The sequence below is a fragment of the Protopterus annectens genome, chromosome 7.part1 (assembly GCF_019279795.1).
Source record: "Protopterus annectens isolate FY-2018-M chromosome 7.part1, PAN1.0, whole genome shotgun sequence".
In the NCBI taxonomy this organism is placed as follows: Eukaryota; Metazoa; Chordata; order Ceratodontiformes; family Protopteridae; genus Protopterus; species Protopterus annectens.
Window position 1 is genome coordinate 347704335 of NC_056740.1, and position 19837 is coordinate 347724171.

The 19837-nt window shown below is 43.9% G+C and overlaps 1 protein-coding gene across 1 annotated transcript in view; it reads right to left on the minus strand.

Annotated features, from left to right (window-relative positions):
• Positions 1-3784: 3784 nt before the first annotated feature.
• LOC122807763 (ADP-ribosylation factor 4-like) overlaps positions 3785-19837 on the minus strand; it is a gene marked incomplete in the record, with an annotated part of 241869 nt that continues 225816 nt past the window's right edge. Inside the window, 1 exon segment of the mRNA XM_044078771.1 lies at positions 3785-4640. Coding sequence (XP_043934706.1) covers positions 4551-4640 — 90 coding nt within the window.

Consider the following 19837-nt stretch of genomic DNA (forward strand, 5'->3'; position numbering starts at 1 on the left):
CTGGATGCAGTAGGTCTTTGAAAGCTATAATAGCATTTATTACTGCTAGCATTTCCTTTTGGTTGATGTGAATGTGCTTTTCTTTTTGGGACCATTTGCACTGAATGCACCGATCTATCATGTGCACCCCCCAGGCGTAGTCCGAGGCGTCTGTTGTGATGACTTGATTTGCTTGAGGCTTGCTGAATGGGAGACCTGTGCTTGTTTGGCATGCTTGAGCCCACCACAGAAATTCCTTTTGAAGACATGGAATTAGTGGTATTATTGTTTCCAAACTGTGGCTGTGTTGAGACCATAGGTTTTTCAGGTACCATTGAAGTTTCCTCATATGCAGCTTTGCACATGGGATTAGTAGGATGCAAGATGCCATGAATCCCAGAGCCTGCAGGATTTTCCTTGCAGTCAGCCTGGTGAAATTTGCTAGTGTTCTGAAGTATTGAGTTAGTTGCCCCTGCTTCTCTGGCGTGAGGTAGGCCATCTGGGTGTTTGTGTCCAAGTTGGCACCCAGGAAAATTATTTTCCGAGAGGGTATTAGCCTTGATTTCTTTTTGTTGACTGTGTATCCCAGAGAATTCAACAACATTATTACATAAGCCAGATGTTTCAGAAGTATGTGCTTGCTGTCCGCTTGGATCAGGCAGTCATCCAAATAGGGGTATATTTGCATCCCTTGAAGTCTGCAGTAGGCAATTACTGATGCCAGGCATTTCGTGAATACTCTGGGCAGTAGATAAGCCAAAGGGCAATGCAGAGAATTGATAATGGGTTGAACCTGCAAGAAATCTGAGGTATCTTCTGCAATTTTGTTGGATTGGGACATGCAGGTATGCCTCCTTGAGGTCCAATGTTACCAGCCAAGACTCCTTGCCCAGCATGGGAAGAAGTTGCTGTAAAGTGAGCATCTTGAATTTTGGTGCAGTAGTAAAATGTGTTTAGGATGGATAGGTCCAAAATAGGTCTCCAATCTTTTCCCTTCCTTGGTACCAGGAATAGTCTGGAATAAAAACCTTGACCTTGTTCGTGAGCAGGTACCTCTTGAATAGCTTTCATGTCCATGAGATCTGAAATTTGTCTTTGTGCCTCTGCCCTTTGATTGTGTGGCAGGTTTGGCATGCCTCATTTTTGGAAGGGTGTGAAAATGGAATCTGTAGCCTCTGTTTATAATGTCCAGGATCCATTTGTCTTTTGTGACAATATGCCAGTTTTTTGAAAATAATGCCAGTTTTCCGCCTAAGGGTGCTGACATTTGAGCCTTGCTTGGCATGCAAAGGGGAAAGTCATTGGGCTTGCTTTCTGAATGGCTGTGAACTATCCTCACCACCTCTTTGTGTAGGAGCTTGCCATTGTCTGCCTCTGAACGATCCTTGAGATTGCCCTCTGCCCCTCGGCGCCTGTATCTACCTCTTTGGGGTCTGTCCGTGGCTGGAAAGGACCAATTTTTGGAAGGCCAATTTCTACTGAAACGTGGAGGTTGTACCTGTAGAAAATCTTTCACTGTTTGCATTGATTGAGCCTTTTCCTCCATTTTCTTTAATACCTCCTCAGCATTGACACCAAATAATACATCCTTATGAAGAGGGGCATCTAGTAATTTAGCTTTGACATGATCTGGTAAGGTTTGTTCCTTGAGCCAGGCATGTCTACGTATCACTGATCCTGTAACAGCAGCTCTACATGAGGCATGTAGAGCATCACAACCACATTGCAATGTATGTTTACCCACTTGTTCTGCACTATGCATCAAATCCTGCAACTCCTTCAAGTCTGGTTGTTCAGGTTGTGACATTTTACTTCTCAATTGTGCTAACAGAAACTGTTGGTACTTTAGCATATGGAACTGGCAGTTTAATGCCCTCATGGTTAAGGTGGCCGGGGTATATACCTTTTTTCCCCACCTTTCTAAGGATCTGGAATCTCTCGGAAGGTAATGGATTTTTAGCAGTGGAGGCCTTAATTCCCTTGGGGCCCTGTGAGATAGTTCTGGGTCAGCCGCATGGCTTTTGTATAAAAATTGATGTGAGTCAGGAACCCGGTAGTACCTGTCAGGCTTGACTGGGGCTGGAGGTAAAGAATCCAGGTTAAGGCAGGCCTCAGAGTACACATCATCTAGTATGTCCAAGACAGGAGGTATAGCCAGAGGCCTGTGCTGAGGTAGCAAGAGAAAATCCCTAAGCCTTTTCTTGGAATCTGAGTACTCTTGGCTTTCCCAGTGGAAGTGTTCCCTTAAGGTATGCAAGGTTTCCCCAAATGAGTAATCCTCTGGGGGGGGGGGGGAGACAGAGGGAATGGACTCCTCTGCATCAGAATCTCCAAAAGGGGAGTAAGAATTTTCCTGTTCATCAGAGTGCGCTGATATAATGGAGGCCTGGTCAGAGGAGGGGGATTCTTCCTCCACTCTGGGCCTTTTGTCCGGGGGTTGAGAACCCCTGATAAGAGTAATTAAATCCTCAGCCATTTTAAGCATCTGTTTTTTAGGCATGGGGCCTGGAGATGGGCCCTGTGTAGCTTGTCTCTTAGAATGCATGGCTGCTTTAGACTTAGTGAAAGCCTTGATGGAAAAAGAAGAGGAAGGTCTGAAGACACCTTGAGAGGAGGCAGACCTGTCTACATTTTGAGATTCACCACCAAGAGTGGCTTCGGTATCTGTAATCGGGGTGTGGGCCGAGGAGCCTGCGACCTCGGGCACAGAAGACACTGCCAATGAAGTGTCGTCGGTAGTCAGGGGCTGCGTAGGCGCCTCGCTGAGAACCGGACCACCTGTAGTTGGCTTTGGCGTGGTGTCGGTAGAGGCCGTGGACCTCATGTGTCGGTCCTTATCTTTGCGTTTTTTAGACAAAACTGGAGTCGGAGTATCCGACGACATAATATAGTTACATTTTTTGCCAAAATAATGCTGGGCGAACTCCACCCGATGCTTAATGGTGCGTTTATTGAATGTAGCACAAAAACGACAGACCGAGACGTCGTGGTCTGGACCTAAGCAAGGAATACAGAGGGAATAAAAATCCTTATGCGGTATTTGCTTCCCACATGAAATACAATTATTAACTTTGTCTGACATCGGTCTGAGGCAAGAAAAGTTTCCCCAATGGGGTACTTAGCTTTCAAGAAGACTTCGGTTGCAAAATTTTCATAATTTCAGGAGCTGGCCAACTGGCACTTGCGAACTGCTTCTGCTTCAGGCACCGCGCGGCAAGAAAGACTGAAGAAAATGGCGTCGGCTGGTTCTTTTATACCCCTGTCGCAATGATGTCAGGGAAGAAGCGACGACAACCGACGCCGGACCTAGACTTTGCAATTCGGCCAACCGAGGACCTGCCTGACGGCAGGACAACCCATCCGTTATGACTGCAGCTGTATGCACGATGAACATCTGCAAAGAATATTAAAGAGAACATATTTATGGTGGGTTGGGCACATGTGCAGGAAAACGGAAGAATTTGGAAGAGACGGGAAGAAGGTACGGGGAAATGAGGATGTTCAACCAAGAAAGGGATGGACTGCACAAGAGAAGACCTGCATTGATAGATGTGAAAACAGTTGAATCAACACCTTGAACAAAAGCAGATAAAATTGGACAAACTAGGATGATGATGAGTTTTTATGTTTTAGCGAAGCCTGGACTAGTTATGTGTTCTTGGTGAAAGCCTCAGTAGTACCTTTACATGCTCCTATAAAAATGCAAAGATTCTCATGCCATCTCAAATGTATTAAGTTAAGGACTGAAACAAGCCTGTGTTAGATCAAGCCTAAAATGCTTAAAACAAAATGCTCACAAAGAAAATGTGAAAAGAAAAGGTTTTATTAGGAATTTCAATGCCAAGCTGGACCAGAAAGAATAATTTTACTGTCTTCTTCATAAAGACTTTCATCCCAAACAATAAAAAATCAGTACTATACACATATAATACAATGGATGCCAAAAGTCTGATACCAAAAAGCAATATGTAACATAAAAATTACATTTTAAGAAAATAAAATATTTTAAAACAAACAACCTCTGACCAGTTTTTGCTGGATATACCTACTATATACACAGTCAATCTCAGAATAACAGAAAACGAGTTAATGAAAATGCGCATCAATGAAGGACAGTACTGTCTCTCAGAATGCATGCTTCTGATCAGCATACACAGTTTTCCTTTCAAATGAAATACTGCTATGATGTTTTAATTAGCTTTTTAGCAGACTGGAATGACATCAGGCACCACTGTTCACATGGAATGAAGATGCTGTTTATGCACTGCTCAGCATAATTTATCTGGGAATAATAAAACAATTACAATAAACCAACCCAATAAGATTTTCTACAAAGTATAAGAGACTGCACTTTTTGTTTTGGATTACGAAGATAGTTACCATATTGCTACAAACGCAACAGGTAGCCAGGTATACAAATGTTGGCAGCACTGGAAGATTAAAATGCCTGCAATTTGTTGATAGAAATCTCAGTTCCAGATGTACAATAATCCAAATGTAAACTCATCTTTAACATCTTGACCAACTGCAAGTCCTTAGTTAAATAAATTGGGAAAAACTCTTCAGCCCATTTAACTGCTTCCAGCCAGTTGGTTTGACAACCAGTCGAGTCCTTCATACAGGCCTGTTCCTTGTGTCGCACAGGTAGCTTGAACATACCACTGTAATAAAAAAAAGGGAAAAAGGGTATGTCAGCAAACCACAAACACAGTAAAGAAATGTGAGAAAAATTTCAGCCTGATCCATGTAATACAGGACTTAAGCAGATAACCATACAGCAGATCATGCAGATGCAGGGGGAGCAATGCAGCAGGAAAGAACTTCAGGGCTAATTTCAAATGCAGTAAATGCAAAAAAATATAATTACACCAAGGTGTGTAGCATTTTGCTCAGAACATGTGTACATGTTCTTTCACAGAAAGGCTGTGAAAAAATTTTAAAATAGTCTAGAACAGTCCAACAAACAGCAGTAAAATAGGCCCTAATGCTAACTGCAAGCTATGCTAATTTCATTCCTGCTTAATCAGTCCTCTCATTTGAAAAGAGGAGTCAGAGGAGTGAAACAAAACTCTGTATTGAAAATGACCGTGTGAAAAGCAAAGTGCGGGCTACACATCAGTTCTCCACTCACTACATGTGGGGTAAACCACTCTTTACACCAGTTTAAATAAAATATTAGTAAATAATCTATGACCAAAACGCTTCCAGGCAGCTCAGCGGAGAAAAATAAGCAGTAATGTAGTTGACAAAATGATTTTATTCCACCAAAAAGGAAAACGAATACAAGCTGGTGAGAAAACAGTTCATAAACACAAGCGCTTTCGCTCGGAAAATTCCGAGCTTTTTCAAGTGAAAACAGTCTTCTGGTAACAACCATTGCTTAAATAGCAAAATGTAAATTGATTAATTGATTTTCACTGTTCAACTTTAAAAAGACAACTCCATTTTAAGTTAGAAAATGAAAACACAAGTGCAATAAATAAACAAACATCCACTATGAACCTTGCTGTTGTATACTGAATGTGCCATCATGTATTCACAATTATAAAATTAATAAAATTATAATTCCTTAGTTACAATTTTTCAAATAGTTGATTTAAAATATCTTAAAATTAAATAATTTAATTCTAAAAATATCACTTTATTACCCTACAAAAAAATAAATAAAATGGTTCAAATCTATCAAGTTTAATAAAAAACAGATCATTCAAAACTTTAATGGGTATTCTTGAAAGCATGAAAATGAAATGGTGTGAAGATAGGAAAGTGGAAAGGTGGTAGTATCAAGGTAGTAGAAAGGTGATAGTGTAGGGGAGGGGAAATTTGCATCAGATGGAATTGAAATGCCAATTTATGGTCAGCAAACTATCATAACCTTGCCCTTCTTAACCTTAACACTGAACTGATACTTATGGTGTCATTAAGTCCAGGTGGTTTTCCTGCGTCTAATGGTAGCTGCCAAATGAGCTCTCTATATTCCAGGGTTGCCTCCCAATCCCCTCCCCTGGCATCTCGGATAACCTGTTCAAGAACTATGAACTTCAGCTTGTAATTAGGACAGTTAAGGGAATGTTTATAGAAAGCTGTGTTTTCTTTTTTCTTTTCTATATCATAGAAATGCTCATAGAGCCTTTTTCTAAATTCCCTTTCTGTTTTACCCACATAGAAACTTGAGCAGGTCATACATATGCCCAAATAGATCACCCCTTTGGTAGCACAAGAAAAGCAACCCTGTGGTTTGATATTGTATTTTCTTGATTGAAGGGATACATTACATCCATTTAAAATTGCGTGACACTGACTGCAGGCTCCACATTTAAAAGTCCCTCTACGAGATTGTTGCCTACCCTCATGCGGCCGTGGTCTCCTTTCAAACAGTTCTTTAAAATTAGTGCTTCTTTTTCTGACAAATTTCGGCTTAAAGGGAAGATTATGCTGAAAATCCTCATTGGATATAAGAACTGGCCAGTATTTTGAGACCACCCTTTCTATTTCTGAGGCATTGTTAGAATATGTATAGAAAAATCTATTGCCTGATGGGTCATCACTAGCTGTCGTACAGGAAACCAAGTCTGACTGCCCTTGGCCAAGGAGTGGTGCATATGAGGAATCTCTAAGCTCCCTTACCTCAACTGTTAAGGTGTTTAACAAATCCAAAGGGTATCCACGTTGAAAAAACAGAGTGCAAAGTTACAATTTCATTATTAAAATCCTCCTCCTTACTACACATCCTGGAAGCCCTAATCAACTGTCCCTTCACTATTCCCTTTTTCTGGTGAAAGGGATGCAAACTAGAATAATGCAATAGGGAGTTAGAAAAAGTGGGCTTCCGGAAAATTTTGGACTGAAACTTGCCAGTTTCTAAGTCTTTGTAAATCGTAACATCAAGGTAGTGTAGCTCAGTGTTACTAACACAGTGTGTGAATTGAAGAAAATTGGTGGTGGTGTTAATGTATGTTAGGAAAGTGGTTAACTCATTTTCAGTGCCTCCCCACAAGATACAAATATCATCCAGGTACCTGCAATAATATAGCAGTTGCTTTGCCCAGGATGATGTAAAAATGTAAGCACATTCCCATCTGTGAAGAACCACATTTGCATAGAGGGTGGCACAGGAAGCTCCCATAGCCACCCCCTTGCGTTGTTTGAACAATTCTCCATTAAAAAAGATAAAATTATTTTCAAGTACAACCCTCATTAGGTCCACTACCAAATTAGTTAAATTATTACCCAGGTTGGTTTCCTGGGTAAAAAAATCACAGAACCAGTCAAGACCTGTAACATGTGGGATACTGGGAAATAGGTCTTTAATATCTATTGTAACCATCAATAACCCAGGTGAAAATTTATTTTGTGGGATAGTTCTCAAAAACTCCCATGAGTCTTTACATACATGTTGCAAACGTGGTACAAAACGCTTGGTTATGTGATCAATAAATTTCCCTAGAGGCTCCATTACACCTCCTGCCCTTGATACTATTGGCCTAAAATTAAGGGGATCTATCCCTTTATGAATCTTAGGAATATATGAACCTATGAACCTATTAGTAAATATAGGCAATTCACAGTTTGCAGCCTTAATAGCATTCAAGTTTTAATAATTCATACATTTTAAACAATAATATATGCAAGAGATGCAATTATACAGCCAAACTGGAGGCAAAGCTCTCCCAACCCAAGACTGGAATGTACAGCTTTATACCTACCATAAATGTAGATGTTCGAGTGCTCATACAGCTGCAGTCATTACAGATGGGTTATCCTGCCGTCAGACGGGTCCTCGGTCGGCCGAATTCCAAAGTCTAGGTCCGGCGTCGATTGTCGTCGCTTCTTCCCTGACGTCACTGCGGCAGGGGTACAAAAGAGGCAGCCGACGTCATTTTCTTCAGTTTTTCTTGCCCCAGATGTCAGGTGCCCCCAGAAGGAAGGCAAAACATAATGTTATGCAAACATGCAATATAGAAAAAAATCAAAAAACAGTAGTTGCAAGCAAATACACCATAAAAGAATACCCCAGATATGTTGTATGATAAGGTGTTTGTCATAAGGCCTGTTCTTAGAGGGGATGGAGGGGGGGTAACCTGGACTGCAGCTGTATGAGCACTCGAACATCTACATTTATGGTAGGTACAAAACTGTACTATATTCATCGTGCATAGAGCTGCAGTCATTACAGATGGGAAGAATCCCAAAGCTAAGTAAGGGTGGTAGGCACTAAGTGGAACTAGGAGGAGCGAGGATGCCCTGCAAGACTGCTGTGGGAAAACCCGCTCTAGATTTGGAGTATAGTGGAAGGTGATAGTGCTTGGAGAAAGTGTGCACTGAACTCCAAGTGGCTGCTTCCAAAATGTCCTTGGTAGGGACCCCCCTGAGGAAAGCTGCAGAGGTAGCTGTGGCCCTGGTGGAGTGGGATCTGATGCCTGCAGGCACAGTTTTTCCATGAAATGAGTAACAAGAGCACCTGTAGCATAGGACACAAAGAGTTGCTCGGATTTCCTGAATGGCTTTGTTCTGTCCAAATAATAACAAAGTTGTCTGTGAATGTCCAAGGAATGTAGTAGTCTTTCCCCTTTGTTTTGTGGATTTGGATAAAAAGGTAGGTAAGTGGATAGTCCGATTCAAAGCTACACTGGATACTACCTTTGGCATAAAGGTAGGGTTGGTTTGTAAGGAAAGTCTGTCCTGATGGAAGATGATGAATGGTTGCACAGCCATGAGGGCCTGTAGCTCCGAAACCCTGCGTGCTGAGGTGATAGCCAGAAGAAAGGCTGTTTTCCATGACAAGTATTGTAGTTCTGTTGAAGAAGCTGGCTCAATGGGGGGAAGGGTCAGCTTTTCCAATACGAAGTTGAGGTCCCAAGCAGGGACTGGTGGTTTCCTTGGGGGTTTTATATTTTTTGCCCCTCTGAGGAACTGCCTTAAGAGAGGATGTGAAAATAAAGGAGGATCTGTGTTGTATTGTGCAGAAATGGCTGAAGCGTGGATCTTGATGGAGGAGAAGGAAAGTCCACTATAACATCTCAGCTAGGTACTGTAAAATTTGAGGTATATTTATTACCCAAGGATTCTGGCCCTTTTCTTGATTCCAGGCACAAAATTGTTTCCATTTGGCAGAGTAGGCTTTTCTAGTAGAAGGTCTTCTGGCCTCCAAGATGGCATCCTGCACCTCCTTGGAAAGGAGAGTCTGTTGGGAAATTAAGGAATTCTCCATGCAGCTAGATTTAGGGTTTTGAGCTGGCTGTGAAGGGTTTTGTAGTTGTTCTGGGACAACAGAAGAGGGACTAGAGGTAGGATCCATGGTGAGGAATGTGTCAGGCTCTTCAGGAGCAGATACCAGTGTTGTCTTGGCCAGTCTGGAGCAATGAGAATCATTTGCGGCCTCTCTGCTCTGGCTTTTAATAGAACTTTGGTCAGTAGAGGAAGAGGCGGGAAGGCATAAACTTGTCAATGTTGTGCAATTGAAAGAGAGTGCGTCCACTTTCCAGGCCTGTGGATGATAGGTCCTTGAACAAAATTTTTTCAACTGGTAATTTCTGTGGGTAGCAAATAGATCTATGTCTGGCTGTCCCTATGCCTGAGTTATCTTTGTGAAAACTTGAGGATGCAACTTCCAGTCATGTGGATCTGTCATATTTCTGCTTAGGTTGTCTGCCAGTGTGTTTTTCCTTCCCTGGCAGGAATTGTGCCTGTAGTTGAATTTGCAATTCCAGTGCTGTGTTTCATAGGGTCATGGCTTGCCTGCACAGGGGGTACGAATGAGTTCCCCCCTGTTTGTTTATGTACCACATCACTGTGGTGTTGTCTGTCCTTATCAATAGTTGGCCTGGATGCAGTAGGTCTTTGAAAGTCATAAGAGCATTTTGCACGGCTAGCATCTCCTTGTGGTTGATGTGTAGGTGCTTCTCTTTTTGGGACCATTTTCCCTGAATGCACTGATCTGCCATGTGTGCTCCCCAGGCGTAGTCTGAGGCATCTGTTGTGATGATTTGAGTTGCTTGAGGTACACAAAAAGGGAGACCTGTGTTTCTTTGGCATGCTTGAGCCCACCACAAAAATTCCTTTTGAAGGCATGGAATGAATGGTATAATTGTTTCCAAGCTGTGGCTGTGTTGAGACCATAAGTTTTTTAGGTACCAAGAAGTTTCCTCATATGCAGCTTTGCACATGGGATTAAGTAGGATGCAAGATGCCATGAATCCCAGAGCCTGCAGGACTTTCCTTGCAGTTAGCCTGGTGAAAGTTGCCATTTTGCTGAAGTATTGAGACAGTTGCCCTTGTTTGTCTGGCATGAGGTAGGCCATCTGGGAAAATTATTTGTTGAGAGGGTATTAGTTTTGATTTCTTTTTGCTGACTGTGTATCCCAGGAAGTTTAACAGTTTTATTACAAACGCCAGATGCTGCAATAGTATGTCTTTGCTGTCCGCTTGGATCAGGCAGTCGTCCAGATATGGGTAGATCTGTATTCCTTGTAGTCTACAGAAGGCGATTACTGATGCCAGGTATTTCGTAAACACTCTGGGCGCAGTAGATAAGCCAAAGGGAAATGCAGAGAATTGGTAATGGGTTGAACCTGCAAGAAATCTGAGGTATCTTCTACAATCTTGTCTGATGGGGACATGCAGGTATGCCTCCTTGAGGGCCAATGTTACCAGCCAAGACTCCTTGCCCAGCATGGGAAGAAGCTGCTGTAATGTGAGCATCTTGAATTTTGGCACCTGTAGATATGTGTTTAGGATGGATAGGTCTAAGCTAGGTCTCCAATCTTTGTCTTTCCTTGGTAACAGGAATAGTCTGGAATAAAAACCTTGACCTTGTTCTTTTGCAGGTACCTCTTGAATCGCTTTCATGTCCATGAGAGTGGAAATTTGTCTTTGTGCCTCTGCCCTTTGATTTTGTGGCAGGTTTGGCATGATTCTCATTTTTGGAAGGGTGTGAAAGTGGAACCTGTAGCCTCTGTCTATAATGTCCAGAATCCATTTGTCTTTTTTAACAATATGCCAATTTTTTGAGAATAATGCCAGTTTTCCACCCAAAGGTGCTGCCATTAAAGCTTTGCTTGGCAGGTATAGGGGGAAGTCATTGTGTCTGTTTTCTAAATGGCTGTGATCTATCTTCTCCACCTCTTGGGGTTGGTGCTTGCCACTGTCTTGATCTGTAAGATCCTTGAGGTTGCCCGCTACCCCTTGGGCATCTGTATCTGCCCCTTTGAGGTCTGTCCGTGGCTGGAAAGGACCAATTTTTTGAAAGACAGTTTCTGCTGAAACCTGGAGGCTGTACCTGCAGGAAATCTTTCACTGTTTGCATTGATTTCACTTTTTCCTCCATTTTCTTTAGTACCTCCTCAGCTTTAACACCATACAATACATCTTTTTGAAGTGGTTCATCTAATAATTTTGCTTTGACATGATCTGGTAAGGTTTGCTCTTTGAGCCAAGCATGTCTACGTATAACAGACCCCGTAAAGTACAGTTTTGTACCTACCATAAATGTAGATGTTCGAGTGTTAATACAGCTGCAGTCATTACAGATGGGTTCTCCTGCCGTCAGGCGGGTCCTCGGTCGGCCGAATTCCAAAGTCTAGGTCCGGCGTAAGTTGTCGTCGCCTTCTTCCCTGACGTCAGTGCGACAGGGGTATAAAAGAACCAGCCGACGCCATTTTCTTCAGTCTTTCTTGCCCCAGATGTCAGGTGCCCCCAGAAGGAAGGCAATACCTAATTTTATATATATATAATAATGCAATGCAATATAATCAAAAAACAGTAGTTGCAAGCAAATACACCATAAAAGAATAACCCAATCAGGTTGTATGAGGAGGTGTTAGCCACTAGGCCTGTCCCAAGAGGGGAAGGAGGGAGGGGAAACCTGGACTGCAGCTGTATTAGCACTCGAACATCTACATTTATGGTAGGTACAAAACTGTACTATGTTCATCGTCCATACAGCTGCAGTCATTACAGATGGGTAGAATCCCAAAGTTACGCACAGGGTGGTAGGCACTAGGTGGAACAGGGAGGAGCCAGAATGCCCTGCAACACTGCAGTGGGAAAGTCTGCTCTAGTTTTGGAGTATAAAGGTAGGTGGTAGTGTTTAGTGAAGATATGCACAGAACTTCAAGTGGCTGCCTCCAAAATATCTTTGGTAGGAACTCCTCTGAGGAAGGCTGCAGAGGTAGCTGTGGCCCTTGTGGAGTGGGATCTGATGCCTGCAGGTACAGATTTACCATGAAAAGAGTAACAAAAACGTATGCAGTGGCCTATCCATTTTGAAATTGTCTGTTTGGAAATTGGCTTCCCTTGAGCTCCTACAGCATAGGACACAAAGAGTTGTTCTGATTTTCTGAAAGGCTTTGTTCTGTCCAAATAGTAACGCAGCTGTCTATGGATGTCTAAGGAATGTAGCAGCCTTTTCCCTTTGTTTTGAGGGTTAGGGTAAAAGGTAGGTAAGTGTATGGCCTGATTTAAAGCTACCCTGGATACCACCTTAGGCATAAATGTAGGTTGGTTCAGAGGGAAACCCTGTCCTGATGGAAGATGATAAAGGGCTGCACAGCCATGAGGGCTTGTAGTTCCGAGACCCTACGAGCTGAGGTAATAGCCAGAAGGAAAGCTGTTTTCCAGGACAAATATTGCAAATCTGTTGAGGCAGCTGGCTCAAAAGGAGGCAAGGTTAATTTTTCTAGAATGTAATTAAGATCCCAAGCAGGGATTGGTTGTTTCCTTGGAGGTCTTATATTCTTAGCCCCTCTGAGGAACTGTCTTAAGAGTGGGTGAGAGAATAAAGGTGGATCAGTGTTGTATTCTGCAGAAATGGCTGAGGCATGGATTTTGATGGAGGAGAATGAAATTCCACTGCTTAGCAGCTCAGCTAGATACTGTAATATTTGAGGCAAATTCAGTTTTCCAGGATCCTGGCCCTTTTTCTCATTCCAAGCGCAAAACCGTTTCCATTTTGCGGAGTAAGCTTTTCTAGTAGACGGCCTTCCGGCCTCCAAAATGACATCCTGCACCTCCTTGGAGAGTAGGGTCTGTTGTGATGTTAAGGAATCTTCCATGCGGCCAGATTGAGTGTTTTCAGCTGACTTTGAAGAGTTTTGTAGATGTGCTGAGTCAGAAGAAGCGGCATTAGACGTAGGGTCCATGGAGGAGAATGTATCAGGCTCCTCAGGAGTGGGTACCAGTGTTGTCTTGGCCAGTCTGGAGCAATCAGTATCATCTTTGGTCTGTCTGCTCTTGCTTTCAAAAGCACCTTGGGCAGTAGAGGAAGAGGTGGGAAGGCGTAAAGTCTCAGTGCTGTCCAACTGAAAGAAAGGGCGTCCACTCTCCAGGCCTTTGGATGAAATGTCCTTGAGCAGAATTTTGTTAATTGATGATTTTTGTGGGAGGCAAACAGATCTATGTCTGGCCTTCCCCACGCTTGGATTATCTCTGTAAGAACTTGAGGATGCAACTTCCATTCGTGTGGATCTGTCATATTTCTGCTTAGATTGTCTGCCAGCGTGTTTTCCATGCCTGGCAAGTACTGTGCTTGAAGCTCGATTTGCAACCCCAGAGCCATGTTCCAAAGTGACATGGCCAGCCTGCAAAGGGGGTATGAATGTGTTCCTCCTTGTTTGTTTATGTTCCACATTACTGTGGTGTTGTCTGTTCTTATCAATAGTTGACCTGGATGCAGAAGGTCTTTGAAAGCTATAATAGCATTTATCACTGCTAGCATTTCCTTTTGATTGATGTGAAGGTGCTTTTCCTTTTGGGACCATTTGCCCTGAATGCACCGATCTGTCATGTGCGCCCCCCCCCAGGCGTAGTCTGAGGCGTCTGTTGTGATGACTTGATTTGCTTGAGGCTTGCAGAATGGTAGACCTGTGTTTGTTTGGCATGCTTGAGCCCACCATAGAAATTCCTTTTGCAAACATGGAATTAGTGGTATTATTGTTTCCAAACTGTAGCTGTGTTGAGACCATAGTTTTTTTAGGTACCATTGAAGTTTCCTCATATGCAACTTTGCACATGGGATTAGTAGAATGCAAGATGCCATGAATCCCAGAGCCTGCAGGATTTTCCTTGCAGTTAGCCTGGTACGATTTGCTAGTGTCTTAAAGTATTGAGTTAGTTGCCCCTGTTTTTCTGGCATAAGATAGGCCATCTGGGTGTTTGTGTCCAAGTTGGCACCCAGGAAAATTATTTTCTGAGATGGCGTTAGCCTGGATTTCTCTTTGTTGACTGTGTATCCCAGAGAATTCAATAACCTTGTTACATAAGCCAGATGTTCCAGAAGTATGTGTTTGCTGTCCGCTTGGATCAGGCAGTCATCCAAATAAGGGTATATTTGTATCCCTTAAAGACTGCAGTAGGCAATTACTGATGCCAGGCATTTCGTGAATACTCTGGGCGCAGTAGATAAGCCAAAGGGCAATGCAGAGAATTGATAGTGGATTGAACCTGCAAGAAATCTGAGGTATCTTCTGCAGCTTTGTCTGATTGGGACATGCAGGTATTCCTCCTTGAGGTCCAATGTTACCAGCCAAGACTCCTTGCCCAGCATGGGAAGAAGCTGCTGTAAAGTGAGCATCTTGAATTTTGTGCAGTAGAAATGTGTTTAGGATGGATAAGTCCAAAATGGGTCTCCAATCTGTTCCCTTCCTTGGTACCAGGAATAGTCTGGAATAAAAACCTTGACCCTTGTTCGTGAGTAGGTACCTCTTGAATAGCTTTGAAATTTGTATTTGAGCCTCTGCCCTTTGATTGTGTGGCAGGTTCGGCATGCCTCTCATTTTTGGAAGGGTGTGAAAATGAAATCTGTAGCCTCTGTTTATAATATCCAGGATCCATTTGTCTTTTGTGACAATATGCCAATTTTTTGAAAATAATGCCAGCTTTCCTCCTAAGGGTGCTGCCATTTGAGCCTTGCTCAGCAGGCAAAGGGGAAAGTCATTGGGTTTGTTTCCTGTATTGCTGTGAACTATCTTCGCCACCTCTTGGTGTTGGAGTTTGCCATTGCCTGCCTCTATATGATCCTTGAGATTGTCCTCTGCCCCTTGGGCGCCTGTATCTACCTCTTTGGGGCCTGTCCGTGGCTGGAAAGGACCAATTTTTTGAAGGCCAATTTCTACTAAAATGTGGTGGTTGTACCTGTAGAAAATCTTTAACAGTTTGCATAGATTTAGCTTTTTCTTCCATTTTCCTTAGTACCTCCTCAGCATTAGCACCAAATAATACATCCTTTTGTAGAGGAGCATCTAGTAATTTAGCTTTGACATGATCAGGCAAGGTTTGTTCCCTAAGCCAGGCACGTCTACGTATGACTGATCCTGTAACAGCAGCTCTACTTGAGGCCTCTAGAGCATCATAACCACATTGTAAGGTGTGCTTACCCACTTGTTCTGCACTATGCATCATATCCTGCAACTCCTTCAAATCTGGTTGTTCAGGTTGTGACATTTTATTTTTCAATTGAGATAACAGAAACTGTTGATATTTAAGCATATGGAACTGACAGTTTAAAGCCCTCATGGCTAGGGTAGCCGAGGTATATACCTTTTTTCCCCACCTTTCTAAGGATCTAGAATCTCTCTCTCGGAAGGTAATGGATTCTTAGAAGTAGAAGCCTTCATTCCCTTGGGGCCCTGAGAAATGGTTTCTGGGTCAGCAGTATGGCTTTTGTAAAGAAATTGGTGTGAGTTAGGAACTCTGTAGTACCTATCAGGCTTCACTGGGGCTGGAGGCAGGGAATCCGGATTAAGGCAGGCCTCCGAGTAAACATCATCAAGTATGTCCAAGACAGGAGGTATCGCCAGAGGTCTGTGCTGAGGTAGCAAAAGAAATTCCCTAAGCCTTTTCTTGGAATCTGAATAATCTTGGCCTTCCCAGTGGAAGTGTTCCCTCAACGTATGCAAGGTTTCCCCGAATGAGAAATCCTCTGGGGGGATACAGAAGGAATGGACTCCTCTGCATCGGAATCTTCAATAGGGGAGTAAGAATGTTCCTCCTCATCAGAATGCTCTGAAATAATGGAGCCCTGATCAGAAGAGGGTGATTCTTCCTCCACCCTGGGTCTCTTGTCTGGTGGGGGTTGGGAACCCCTGATAAGAGTAATTAAATCCTCAGCCATTTTAAACATCTGCTTTTTAGGCATGGGGCCTGGAGATGGGCCCTGTGCAGCAGGTCTCTTGGAGTGCATGGCTGATTTAGACTTAGTAAAGGCCTTGATGGAAAAGGAAGAGGAAGGTCTGAAGACACCATGGGTGGAGGTAGACCTGTCCACATTATGAGGCTCAACACTAACAGTGGCTTCGGTAGCTGTAGTCAGGGTGTGGGCCGAGGAACCTGCGGCCTCGGATACAGAGGACACCGCCACAGAAGCGTCGTCGGTAGTCAGAGGTTGCGTAGGCGCCTCGCTGAGAACCGGACCACGTATAGTCGGTTTTGGCGTGGTGTCAGTGGAGGCAGCGGATCTTGCGTGTCGGTCCTTGTCCTTGCGTTTTTTGGACAAAACAGGAGTCGGAGTCTCCGACGACATTATATAGTTAAAAGTTTTCCCAAAAAGTGCTGAGCGAACTCCGCCCGACGCTTAATAGTGCGTTTACTGAAAGTAGCACAAAAGCGACAGCCCGAGACGTCGTGGTCTGGGCGTAAACAAGGTATACAGAGGGAATGGAAATCCTTATGCGGTATTTGCTTCCCACAATCAATACAATTGCTAACTTTGTCTGACATCGGTCTGAGGCAAGAAAAGTTTCCCCAACGGGGTACTTAGCTTTAAAGAAGACTTCGGTTTCCAAATTTTCGTAATTTCAGGAGCTGGCCGACCAGCACTTGTGAACTGCTTCTGCTTCGGGCACCGCACGGCAAAAAAGACTGGGGAAAATGGCGTCGGCTGGTTCTTTTATACCCCTGTCACACTGACGTCAGGGAAGAAGGCGACGACAACCGACGCCGGACCTAGACTTTGGAATTCGGCCGACCGAGGACCCGCCTGACGGCAGGAGAACCCATCTGTAATGACTGCAGCTGTATGCACGATGAACATCAGCAGCTCTACATGAGGCCTCTAAAGCATCAAAACCACACTGCAAGGTATGTTTACCCACTTGCTCTGCACCATGCAACAAGTCCTGCAACTCTTTCAAATCTGGTTGTTCTGGTTGTGTCATTTTGCTTTTCAACTGAGATAACAAAAACTGTTGATACTTTAGCATATGGAATTAACAGTTTAATGCCCTCATGGTTAAAGTGGCCAAGGTATACACCTTTTCCCCCCACCTTTCTAATGCTCTGGAATCTCTCTCTGAAAGTACTGGGTTTTTAGCAGTAGAGGCCTTAATTCCCTTGGGACCCTGTGAAATAGTTTCTGGGTCAGCAGTATGGCTTTTATATAGGAACTGGTGAGAATCAGGAACCCGGTAGTACCTGTCTGGTTTAACAGGAGCTGGAAGTAAAGAATCTGGATTAAGGCTGGCTTCTGTGTACACATCATCCAAAATATCTAAAACAGGAGGGATAGCCAGGGGCCTATGCTGGGGGAGCAGTAGAAATTCCCTGAGCCTTTTCTTGGAATCCGAGTAATCTTGGCCTTCCCAGTGAAAGTGTTCCCTCAATGTATGCAGGGTTTCCCCAAAAGAGTAGTCCTCAGGGGGGGGGAGACCGAGGGAATAGACTCCTCAGCATCAGAGTCTTCAAAAAGGGAATAGGCGTAATCCTGGTCCTCAGAGTGTTCTGAGGTAATAGAAGCTTGATCTGAGGAAGGGTAGTCTTCCTCTAATCATTGGTCTTTTGTCAGAGGGGGGTTGAGAACCCCTGATAAGAGTAATCAAATCTTCAGCCATTTTAAGCATCTGTTTTTTAGGCATGGGGCCTTGAGAGGAGGTCTGAGGACCCTGTTTTTTGGTTTTCATGGCTGCTTTAGATTTAGTGAAAGATTTAATAGAGAAGGAGGAAGGCCTGAAGACACTTTCAGAAATGACAGGCCTGTCTAAATTCTGAGTTTCCCAGCCAAGAGTGGCGTCGGTATTTGCAGTAGGAATGGGGTCCGAGGAGCCTGCGACCTCGGGTACTGAAGTCACCGGTAATGTAGTTTCATCGGTACTCAGGGGCTGCGTAGGTGCCTCGCTGAGGACCGGAGAACCGGTAGTCGGCCTAAGCGTGGTCTCAGTAGTCAGTGCGGACCTCGGATGTCGGTCCTTATCTTTGCGTCTTTTGCTCAAAACTGGAGTCGGAGTATCCGACGACATGATATAATTAATTTTTTTGCCAAAATAATGAAGGGCGAACTCCGCCCGGCACTTAATAGTGCGCTTGTTGAATCTAGCACAAAAACGGCAGGCGAGGACGCCGTGGTCTGGGCCTAAGCAAGGTATACAGAAAGAGTGGAAATCCTTATGCGGTATTTGCTTCCCACATGAAATGCAATTATTAACTTTGTCTGACATCGGTCTGAGGCAAGAAAAGTTTCCGCAACGGGGTACTGAGCTTTAAAGAAGGCTTCGGCTGAAATACTTTCGTAAATCTCAGCAGCTGGCCGACCAGCACTTGCGAACTGCTTCTGCTTCGGGCACCGCACGGCAAGAAAGACTGAAGAAAATGGCGTCGGCTGCCTCTTTTGTACCCCTGCCGCACTGACGTCAGGGAAGAAGCGACGACAACAGACGCCTGACCTAGACTTTGGAATTTGGCCGACCGAGGACCCGCCTGACGGCAGGATAACCCATTTGTAATGACTGCAGCTGTATGCACGATGAACATCTGACAGTCAAGAGGAGAAGGAAAATACTTGCAACACACCACCAGTCTCACACAGACCTACTAAACCAACACCGGCAAATACACATAAATACAGGAAAACGTACTCGGAGGCTATAAATAAAAATCTGCAAAAGCAACAGAGACCTCCAAAGCAGGCACCCAAGCAAAGTACAGTTTTGTACCTACCATAAATGTAGATATCCGATAGATATGCAACTGCAGTCATAACATATGGGGTGTCCTGTCTCAGGCAGCCCTCGGTCGGCCGGATTCCAAAGTCTGGGTCCGACGTCGGCTGATGTCGCATTTCTCTCTGACGTCAGAGCGGCTGGAGTATATAAGCATCAGCCGACGCCATTTTCTTCAGTGTTTCTTGCCCCAGATGCCAGGTGCCCTCCAAGGAAGGCTGTAATCAAATTGGAAGACAAAAACAGGATTCCAGACAAATAAGTAAGCAATAAACAGATACACCATAACAGATATCCCCAGCTAAGAGAAACAGGGATAGGAGTGGACCCAAGGCATAGAGTGGTATGGAGGGAGGGAAAACCCGACTGCAGCTGCATATCTATCGGACAGCTACATTTATGGTAGGTACAAAACTGTACTATGTCCTTCAAGAATGCAACTGCAGTCATAACATATGGGTTGAATACCATAGCTTAGCTGGGGGAGGAGGAATGCTCTAGGAAAGAGATGGTGTGGCAATCAAACCCTGCAGGACTGCCGAAGCAAAGCCTGCTCTGGATCTGGAGTATAAAGGGAGATTGTAGTGTTTGGAGAATGTATGCACGGAGCTCCATGTAGCAGCTTCTAGAATGTCTTTTGTAGGCACCCCTCTTAAGAAAGCTGTAGAGGTGGCTGTAGCTCTGGTGGAGTGTGGTCTGACATTAGCTGGAACATTCTTCCCATGGAAGGAATAACAAAATCTGATGCAATGTCCAATCCATTTTGAAATAGTCTGTTTGGAAATTGCTTTTCCTTGTACTCCAGGCGTAAGCTACAAAAGCTGATCAGACTTCCTACTGGTCTTGGTTCTGTCCAGGTAGTAGCGAAGTTGTCTGTGAATGTCCAAGGTATGCAACAGTCTTTCCCCTTTGCTCTCAGGATCGGGGAAGAA